This window comes from Phaenicophaeus curvirostris, chromosome 3 (assembly GCF_032191515.1).
Source record: "Phaenicophaeus curvirostris isolate KB17595 chromosome 3, BPBGC_Pcur_1.0, whole genome shotgun sequence".
NCBI classification, from domain to species: Eukaryota; Metazoa; Chordata; class Aves; order Cuculiformes; family Cuculidae; genus Phaenicophaeus; species Phaenicophaeus curvirostris.
The window spans coordinates 39,790,510-39,801,294 of record NC_091394.1 but is presented as its reverse complement, the minus strand read 5'-3'; the positions used below and the strand labels follow the sequence as shown (position 1 = coordinate 39,801,294).

Here is a 10,785-nt window from a genome sequence, read left to right as displayed (position 1 = left end):
TTGTGCCATGGTTTGTCCATCCTGGAGACAATCACACTTCTTTTCCTTGTGTGTGGGACAAAAGTCATAGCTGATGTTTAGAGCTCATTTGAGGACCCTGGAGAGGAGAAGTTGAAATGGTAGGAGGCAAATAACCATTTTTGAACTCTGGCATATCAAGATAACCGCAGCATGTGTAGACCAAGGAGGCGACATTGTAATACCTTGTTAGTATCTTCAGAGATTTTCAGAGATCTTTATGGCGATTCTATATGAAAAATTAACCCCAATATATACGTGCAAAAACTAGCATGAAAAATTAACTCTAATATATACGTGCAAATACTAGATACAACACACAGAATAAAATAAGCCCTTGAGAAGTGGGTTAAGCTTTAATCTGCTACTTTTCCCACTTTCTTGTGGAAGTAGATGTGATAGGGGAGGGGCTGGCCAGCATGAAAGCTTTGCACTCACATGGCTGCTACTGTGTCATGTGTTGTGTAAGCATATGTCACATCAGCTAACGGAGAGGCTGGGGAAGCTTCTAGCTCAATACTGTCCTTTCTGCTCTATCAGACCATACCTGCTGGAAGTGTAACGTGGGAGTGCAAAGCCTGCAAATGCGTTCAGCATCACTGACTCCCAGGGAACTCTACTTTGGTGTTAGAAAAGAAAGAAAATGCAATGCGCTCTATGCATGCAGTCACATCGCATGCTGCTTCACAAGAAAGGGAAGGGAAGGAAACAAAATGATACACAGAGGAGGCAGATCTGATTATGGAGAATTGTATATATGCTCTTGAGGTGAATGGTCTTTAATTTGCAGGTAAATTAATGATTTACAAAGAAGCATGGTCTATTAAAATAAATTTTAGCAACAGACATGTGCATCCTATTTATGGTGATTTTGCATTTAAGTCTTCTAGTTCAATGCTTTTCTGTATCTCTGTACACGATGAGATGAACTGATGGAGAAACAGCAAAGAACTATAATAATGAGTGGCTTAGTAAAAGATAAAGAAGAGACACAGTTGTCACAGTATAAGAATGGACAAGATTATCTATACTAAAGTTAAAATAGAAAACAGAAACTTCTTTGTTACAGAGGCTACAAGCAAGAAGAGGATAGAATAAATTAGTGGAGTGAGTTTCACTGATGACAATGGCCATGTGTGGCTGTAAAAGCCTTTAAAATGCTGATTAACAGAGGCCAGGTGAAGGCACAGCAGGGAAGGAGCAATTTTGCTTTGCTTTGTCTGCTTGAGTACAGCTGTAGCTTCCAGGAACCGGACTAAGGTCTGTCACACCAGCTGGGGCAAAGGCCCCAGCAGTGGGAGGAAACGACAGCTACAGCAATCTCAAGTCAGAGATTTCATGATGCTGTGGAAATACACCTCTTTATAGGCACTCACCACTGTGGCACTTGTCCAAGACAGGATAAGTTGGGCAAACTTATGGTCAGACACCAGTTCTGATTCCTAAAATTGAGTTTTCTTTTATTGCAACATAGATCTTCATTAAAAAACCCTGCAATAAATTTGCTTGCTTTCACCTTTGCGAATGGCCTCCTAGTTTTTCTTCCAAAACAATTCTATTAGAAATATAATCCATGTGAAAAAAAAAATAGTGCATTTGTCTATATACTCTTTTGTCGTTTATTTTGGAGTACTTCTAGTGAGAGACTTGCTTTGCAAGTAGACAGCAAGGAGCATATAAGTATATGAAAGGAACATTTTGCATTTATATATGTACATATATACACATATATGTAAAGTTGTGTGTGTATATATATATTTACACACACACACATATATATTAGTCTGACTTCCTTTAGTTCTCTGGAGGCAACAACTGGTGTCACTAAAGAGTCCCCAGAGAAACAATCCTTTTGGCAACGCTGGACTTTTATTATAACAGAGAACAAAAAAAACTTGCACAGGAAACCATAAAAACCCCCAAGTTAACTGTAGCCAACGGTAGTCAGGCCTGGAGCTCTAAGCCTGTTGCCTGCAAGTGGCTGCAGTTTGATGTTGTCACCTGCCCCATCACCACGTTTTTCTTCCCTGATTGTGCTGATGTATCGCACCCCAGCCTTTTTCTTCCCTGATTTTGACCTGTGCTCAATCCCAAAGGTTATCGTTAACCACACCACCCAGGCACAGCAAGTTCCTCGAGGTGTGAGGGTCCGGGTGCCCGCTCACCTGCCGCCAGCACCGCCCGGGAGGGAGATGCGACCCCTGGGCTGGTGAGACCCGAGGGTGCGCCGAGGCCACGGGCAGAGAAATTGGAGTTGCAAGTAGCCTCGGAAAGAATAAGGTGCGGTATGCAAAGAGGCTGACCAGGAAACCTCCCCGGCGATGGGTGGCGCAGGGCGGCTGAGAGGGGATTTTTGCATGGCAAACATAACACGAATTCACGGAGATAAGGCAAGGCAAACATTAACCTCCAGTCCCGATGTCTTCGCAAAACCAGCCGGTACCACTTTTCGTTTGCCGCTCCTTTCTCACGGAAAAGGGTTTATGGCTCAAAGCCATCTGTACATTAACACCTACGTGAAATCATTACGCTGGCGGCACACTTTAATCGGTTTAGAAAACACTGTTCGAGGTAAAGATGCATATTCGTAGGCAGAAGGGGAACGCAAGCAGCCACCCGGGACGCCAAGATCGAAGCCCGAAGGGGTCAGTGGCCCCCGCTGGGGCTCCCCCCACCTCGGCGGTGGGAGTAGGGTGCCGTCGTCCCTCCCTCCGTGCCCGTGAGCCCCCAGGGCCTCAGCCCCGCGCATTCAAACGGCTGATGGCCTCTTTTGCATTAGAAAGGCTTCATTAAAAGTGCCCCGGAGAAACTATTTCGGATGGGGGATGGGCGGCGGGGGCCCCGCTGCTGCTTGGCCCCTGTGGCTCGCTGGCTTCTTTGGTTCTTACCCGAAAAGCCAGAGCGGAAAGAATGAAAAAAAAAAAAAAAATCTCATAAGGGGTAAAATAAACTCAAGTGTGCGGTGCCAGAGCGAGCCGCCCCGGGAAGGAAGCACCGCTGGGAGCCGGAGAGAAGCAGCCCCCGCCCCGTCGCAGCTACCCAGCCCCGGCTCCGTCCGCCCCACCGCCCGCAGCCCGGGACAGCAGCGCAGCAAGGAGGACAAGAGCCACCCAGGGTTAGGGTTCAGTTCCAGCTGATTTTATTTCCTTCCCGAAGAAAAAAAAAAAAAAACAAAATAAAAAAACCAAACAAACAACAAAAAAAAAGATTATTTACAGAAGGTATATCAACAATCTGACAGGCAGTGAATTTGACATGGTTAGCTGGCATGATTTTTTTTTCCTTTCCCAGCGTTGCGTTGTGGGTGATCGATAAGACACACACAAAAAAATTCTACACAGCGTATTGCACAGGATGGATGACCAAAAAAGAACATAAAAAGTTAAACCATTAACGGAACCACCTTATTAGGCAGACGTCCTAGTGCCTGTCATGTTATATTAACATACATAAACACACAATCTTCTTTTTTGCTTATAATACAGACTTAAATGTACAAAGATGTTTTCACTTTCTTCATCTTAAACACAACAGCTATAAACCTGAATACATATGCTATCATCATGCCATAAGAGACTAAAACAATTATATTTAGCGACAAGTAGAAAGGATTAAATAGTCAAATACAAGAATGAAAAACGCAGTACAGAGTGTCGCGAACTCAAACCGGCATTTAGATAGATCCAGTGGATTAAACGGCATGTTTTTGCTTCCAAAAAAAAAAGTGCAAAAGATGTGGTTTACAAGTTAAAGGTACAGGATCCCTTCTGTGTAAATGCACCAGTTGCTTCACTTCATTTCGGGACAGGTTTCTCCCAAACCGGGCAGCACACAGTGGATACACCTTAGCCTTGCCTTTCCCCCGTTTCCTGAAAGGCAGGGATGCTACAGAGCGACACTGACGGCGAGGGATGCTGTCGCTTTAAGATGCCTGCAGATTGGAGTGTAAACATGGACAAAATAGGGGCTGATTCGCGGGTGTGTGTGAGTGAGTGAGCGCGCACACGCGAGTGAGACTAACCAGCGGCCCTGTTGTTAAAATCAGGAAATCCAAACAGCGATTTACACCGATTTACACCCCCTTTATATATTTTTTACAAAAATACACTGAGAAAATAATCAAACGTTTTCATCTCTCTTCTCTTTTTGTTTTTAAAAGTGTCAAAAGTCTACATTTAAATATAAAAAAATTAAAAGTTAAAACTCTAGCCCTTCAGTGAAGGAGACATAAAAATGGTGCGGGTAACAACGAGAACTACCAAAAAAAGGACAAAGAAATACAAGTCAAAAATGTTTGGCCAGTATAAATAGGTCCACTTATAAAATGGCATCCGATTACATCTACAAGGGAAAAAAAAAAAAAACAATACGAGGATGGAGCATCGGTGAGAAAAGTCTTTTCATTTACAGCTATAAGGAACACACACATACATACTCTGAGAAAAAAATTTGGTCCTGAATTTTCTTTTTTTTAAAAAAGTCCAGCACAGATTTGAGTTGCGTTTGAATCCTTTAAAGAGTTAAGAATGAAAAAAAGCTGGTGATATTTTTGTAGGAATCAAACATAGCGCCATCTATCTGCTTGTACATTATCCTAACGCTAGGTTTTTAAACTGTTCAACAGTCTTACAGAAATCTTAAAAAGATAGACAGGATAACATGCTATATTAAACCCCACCAGTGAAATAATCCAACACCACCACGATTCTTAGTAAGAAGAAAAAAACTACTTTTTTTTCGTATTTTCTTTTTTTGTTTTTTTTTGTTTTTGTTTTTGTTTTTTTCCAAAAGCCATCACCCTCTATTTCTGCTGTACCACATCAGGACAGAAATTGTTCCCATTCGACCTCTGTTTCAACAGAAGTTTTCAATGTTCTTGAAGATTCAGCTTGATTTTTCTCTCTACACATGACGTAAGGTGACTGAGAAGAGCGCTGCCGCGTCTGTACGTGCAAATCCGTTTCAGTTTATTATCTTCTCTCCACCGTATTTCCAAGACAGCTCTCAAGTTTAAGTTCTCCACGCTTAACTAGGATCTCAGTCCAGCTCCCAGGTCCATTCGCCGCCTCTTCCTCCCACCATCGTCGCCTCCTCTCATCGCAGAAAAAACCGGGACAGGATTTCTCCTCCCAAACGTGAGCCTTGCAAGGGCTTGGGTGGATTTTTTTTTTGTTTGTTTTCCTCCTTTTTTTCCCAAGCAGTTGCGATCGCTCTTTCACACCAAAGAGCGAAAGCCCAAGACATCCAGCGTGCGCTCGGCACAATCCGTCGCTCCCCCTTCTCTTTACTCGTATAAAGTGGGGAATAACAAAGAACCCAGAGGTTTGTGTGTGGTTCCCCCTCCCCCCTCCTCTCTTTTCAGGAAATAAAAAGGAAAAAGACAACGTCTTTCGCTCCCACCGGTCTCTGAGAAAGCACCGCCAGGCTCGGCTCTCGGAGGGGGTGCGTGCGGGTCCGTCTCCAGCCGGAGGAAGGAGCCTACTGGCCTTTCTGCGAGCAGAGGGCGATCCCGTTCCCGCTCTCCCCTAGCAAAAGAGGCAGTCTCGGCAGCCCCTTCCCCCAAAGAAAGAAAGAAACAAACAAAAAAACACCACAAACCAAAGCAACCCCGAAACCAAAGCGTCCCGGCGGGATGGGCGAGTCCTGCCGACAACGCGCGTCTGTGCCTCCTCCAGCAGGGCCCGGCTCTCGGCTCAGTAAGTGAAGACAAGGTTGGAGATGCTGGACTCCAGCCAGTCCCCCGAGATCATCTCACTTACCTCCGGCGTGCAGTAGTCCGGGAACTCAAAGTGCGAGCCCGAGCCGGGCTCGAAGTTAAAATCCAGGTCCCGGTCGAGCACCGAGGAGCTGAAGCTGCCCAGGGACATGCTCTCAAAGCCGGGGCTGGGGGTGAGGTCCAAGAGGTCGTCCTCGAACTCGTCGTCCGACGAAGAGGAGCCGGAGGAGGAAGAGGAGGAGGAGGAGGCGGAGGAGGAATGCGCCGTCGAGGGTGCCGGGGAGGGGGCGCGCAGGCTGGTGTAGCTGCGGTGGTCCGAGGGCGAGCCCGAGGGCGAGGGGCAGGCAGCACCGTCGCAGTCCCCGTCGGGCCGTCCCGCCCCGCCGCCCCCCTCCTCGTAGAGGCTCAGGGGGTCGCCGGCCTCCGCCGAGCTGCTCAGTGTGGGGCTGCCGGGTACGGCGCCGCCGGGGGAGGCGGAGGCCGCCTGCCCGCTTCCGAAGACGTACACCCGCTTCAGCTTCTTCTCCGCCAGCGGCTTGCCGGCCCCCGAGGGCGATCCGCCCGGCGCCCCGCGGGGCTTGTACAGCGCCTGGTGCTCGGGCGGCAGCAGCGCGGCCGGCGGCTCCCCGGGGAACGGGGCGGCCTTGCCGCCCGCCGCCTTACCGTGCGGCTTCGCGCCCGCGGGGGAGGGCTTGGAGCCGCCGCCGCCACCGCCGCCCTTCTTCGGGGCGGGCCTGGCCGGGGCAGCGGGGCCGCCGGGGCCGCCGCCCGCGCCGCCCTTGTCCGCCTTGTCGCCGGGCTTGGCGGAGCTGTTGCCCGACTTCACCTTCTTCCTGGGCCGGTACTTGTAGTCGGGGTAGTCCGCCATGTGCTTGAGGCGTAGCCGCTCCGCCTCCCGGATGAAGGGAATCTTGTCGCTGTCCTTGAGCAGCTTCCAGCGTTTGCCCAGGCGCTTGGAGATCTCGGCGTTGTGCATGTCCGGGGACTGCTCCATGATCTTCCGCCGCTCGATCTGCGACCACACCATGAAGGCGTTCATGGGGCGCTTGATGTGCCCGCTGGGCGTCTTGCACCAGCTCGGGTCGTCCGCCTTCCCCCCCGTGGAGGCGGTGGTGCCCGGCGTGGGGGAGGAGGCGATGCCCAACTCGATGCCGGCGCCGGAGTCGGAGGTCTCGGCGGCCAGCAGCGCCTCCGTGTTCTCCGACGAGTTGGTCTGCTGCACCATCACGGCGGCGGCTCCGCCGGGGCTCAGCGCCGCTCCGGCGCGGGGCAGGGCGCGCAACTTCTCACCGGGGCGGCGCAGCCCCCCGCTCCCCGCGACGCTTGTACTTCCACACCGGCGCCTCGATCCTCTCCCCCTCCGGAAAGCGGCGGGGCCGCCGAGTTTCTGCAAAAGCAGCGCCTGTCCAAGTTGGGGTTTTTTTTTCTTTTCCCTTGGGGTGCTTAGGGTGGGGGTTTTTTTTCTGTCGCTTGGTATTGGGGTATCGGTCTGTTTAGGGTTTGTTTTTTGTTTCCCCCCCCCCCCCCCCTCACGTCGCCTCCCCCCTCCCCGAAGCAGCTGGTCCGGTTCACGAATGCTTTTCGGCTGCTGCCGGCGTTTCAGGAGAGCAGAAGTCTCTGGGCGCTGGGCACGGCCAGCGTGCGCCGCCGCGGGGGAGGGGGGAGGCGCCGCGCCCCCCGGAGCGCCCCGAAAACCCCAGCTCCAGGACTCGTGGTGGTGGCGGTGGCGGCGGGATCGGCGGCCAGGAGTTTGTGCAGGTAGGATTTGGCAGTTGAGAGGTAACGAGCGAAAAGAAAACCCTTGCGGGGAGGGGGAAAAAGACGACAAAAAATAATTGGAGAAAAAATCCCGTAGAGAGAGGAGGAAAAAAAAAAAAAAAACAAAAAGAAGAAAAGCGCTCGTGCATGAGCGAGTGTAAACGTCCCCGGCAGGAAGAGCGGCGAGCCGGGCGCCCGTCCTCGTCCGGTGGTGCCGCCGCCCCCCGCCCGCCGGGCGATGCCCCCCGCACTCTGCCGGCTGCAGCCGAGAGCGGACCCCGCGCCCGCCCCGCGCCGCTTTATCCTTTCGCCGCCCGCCCCGCCGCCAATCGCGTGCTGTATCCAACGCCTCCGCCTGCCAAGCCCCGCCCGCTCCCCGGCCATTGGCGGCCGCCGCGGCGCGGTGATGGGCGCCGCGTGCAATGAGAAGCGCCGGCGCTGACCTCATTCCCGGCGGCGGGGCGAACTTTTTAAAAGGGGCAGGAGGACAGCCCCGCGCCCCGCCGCGCACGTGCCCGCTGCCCCCCACGCCACACCCCCCACCCCTGCCTCCCGGCCGGGGGAAAATTAGGAAATCGGCAAAAATCGTCATAATTATAGGGAGGAGGGAGGAGGAGAAGGAGGGAGGGGGAGAAAAGTAACCCGGTGCGTGCGGGAGGAGGCGCTCGGAGAGCGAGGACACCTGCCCCCACAAAGGGGCGAGGGGGCGCGACGTCCCTGCGGAGAGGATGCCGGCGCGTACGCGACCCCCTCCCCCTCCCCGGTGTCACGGAGGGGTCGCCGGCTCTCGGGAAGCGGCGGCGAGCGCTGCCGTCACGCCCCCTCGGCGGCGGAGCTGGATCCGAGCGGCGCCGGGGGTGGGACACGTCCCTCCCGCGGGGGACAGCGCTCCTGGATCGCTGCCACCCACCTCACCTACCCTGGCGAGGTGCGAAGGGAGAGGTGCTGCCCTTATAGCGCCTCTTCACCATCCCCCACCTCTCCCCTGCGCCTCGCCTCTCCCTCTGCCCCACCGAGCGGGACCCGTGTCTGTGTCCCCCACCTCCCCTCCCGCCCCTTCTTCGGGCCCCTTCCTAGAGCGCAGGGTGCGTTTTGGGGATTGCTGTTTAATCTCATTTCTCCCCTCCCTGCGATGATCGACAATGAGGTAGAACAGTGGCGATATGTGCTGTGAAGCGGCTCGTGGCATTCAAACCACCCCAAATACTCAGGTAAAGGGGATAGAAAAGCCATTAAAAAAAAAAAAAGATTCCTCAAGTTGTTCATCAGACCAGGGACCAAACAAAGCTATTAGATGAAACAGCTGTGAAATTTTTTGTTCTGCACACCACCAATTAAAACCACTTTTCAGATCGGAAAATAATGGTTGGAAACAGCTGAAATCTCTAAGAAAGCAGTCTAAAAATAAGTTACATGGTTTTGCAAGAAAAAGTATGGTAGGATCCTTCAGTAGGGTTGTAGTTGGTTTGAGAACAAGCTTTAAATATTAAAATCCCACTTTGCACTCCAACTATTACACTGTCACGAAGTGCTGAGAAAAATCTTGAATTCTTACTACCTCCTTGGTAGGTCAAAGGCATTGCCAGAAGAAGATACAATGTAAATTATTGCTTTACTTGCAAAACCAACACATTGTTTCTTCTTTCAGTGCCTGGTTAATCATTGGATAAAATATTGCTTTTTTGCTGGGTTGAAGACATCCAGTGACATCAGTGGAGTTTCTCACCTTTACAGTCGGTCAGTATTAAATCATTCTGTGTTTTTTCCCCGGAGTCCCAAAGATAACATCAAATCTGTTCTACCATATACCACCAATATATATAGAAATGGAAGTCACAGTGGTTTTGGTGTCAGGTGCAAGTACTGGATTTATTTACACCCTTTGTATTCATGTGCAGTGGTGTGAGAAACTGAGACTGGGAGCAGTCAGTACCTTCCGGCTGCTTCACCTGTTAGCACGGTATCCAAAAGGATTTCAACCCCCAGCTATCATATTTTACGTATAAGTATCAATTTGTTTAAACTACAAAGAAAGTAAAATATTCTCATGTTTCTACACACAGGTTAAAGCAGAGGAAGTAAAACAGAAAATGGTAGGCAGAAACAGTAAAGGAAAAAGCTTTAGAAAAGCTTTTCCCTTAGCTGTGTTATGGTATGCAAGGTTTTGGCTGCCATGAACAAAAATTATCTCCAAGGTGAGTTAGGTGTTAACTTGATATAAGCAGTCACATCAGTTTAGTCTTGGCTGAAAAACTGTGTATGTGGGGTGGACAGAAGAGTATTATTTCCTGAATGAAAACTTTAAGAAAGCGCAATTTTAGAACTGCTTAATAAAACAATTGTCAGAATATGATGGGAAACTCTATAAAAGTGTTTTACTACAATTTCTTGGCAGTTTCCTTGTAGTTAATTACTTCCACCCCTAATCCTCCAGTGCCGGATTGGAAGTGCCTTCCAGCTCCTCACATTTTCAAACCTAGGTGTAAAGCATGATCACTCAGGTTCCATCTAAAACGCAGTTTTAAGCCCACTGGCAAGATTTCTCAACGTTTTACAATTTAAAAAGCCTCGAAACTTCGTTCCGTTTCCTGCAGGCTTTGGAAGGCCGGGAGTGCGGAAAGGGACGCGAGGTGGCAGCGCTGAGCCTCGTCTGCTGCACGTGGGAAAGCGCGCAGCTACCGAACCCCGGGATTTTTTTAATTATTATTGCTTCTTCCCCTCTCCTCCCCCCTCCCCCAATGTTTTTACTGAGCAGCATAGCGCTGCAAGTTTCTACCTGAGATTCAGCAGGTTTGCGTACAAGCGCTGTCAGAGCGGCAATGCCAGCACTCGCCTGTGCGCTACTGAAACGCTGCACGGTTGACCGTAAACCTCATCGTGAGGATTAATGGTCATTAATAACACAAATCGCACACGTATGGCTGAGAATCGGAACCTGCGGTTCGCCTGGCAGATGGAGCAGGAGCGTGTTTCAAAGGGCTTGTCGCGAGGCAAAGCCTGTGGACAAATCCTCAGCAGCACTGGGCGCTGCGAGCACCGGTTCAATGTTTTCTGTGGGAATCGTTCCTCACTGGTTAAAATGCCTTAAGAACGCGCCGATTTAGCACCGCGGCAGATTTTTCTCCCTCTTAAGAGGAGGATTACTAGCTCAGGCTTATTTAAGTGCAGCCCTCGTGGTTGATCTTTTCCACACCCCCAGCTCTGTAGGCTGTGAGAAACACCGTGGAGCCGACTCCGGCTGAGCTTTCGAGAGGCAAACCTTCCCTCCTGCCAAATGTGTTCCTGCGTGCCCC

The 10,785-nt window shown here is 50.8% G+C and overlaps 1 protein-coding gene across 1 annotated transcript; it reads right to left on the bottom strand.

Annotated features, from left to right (window-relative positions):
* Positions 1-4,760: 4,760 nt before the first annotated feature.
* On the bottom strand, positions 4,761-7,257 carry SOX4 (SRY-box transcription factor 4). The gene has a single exon (XM_069853742.1). It carries the CDS (start codon positions 6,957-6,959, stop codon positions 5,712-5,714), a length of 1,248 nt encoding a protein of 415 aa, XP_069709843.1. The 5' UTR covers positions 6,960-7,257; the 3' UTR covers positions 4,761-5,711.
* Between the last annotated feature and the right edge of the window lie 3,528 nt (positions 7,258-10,785).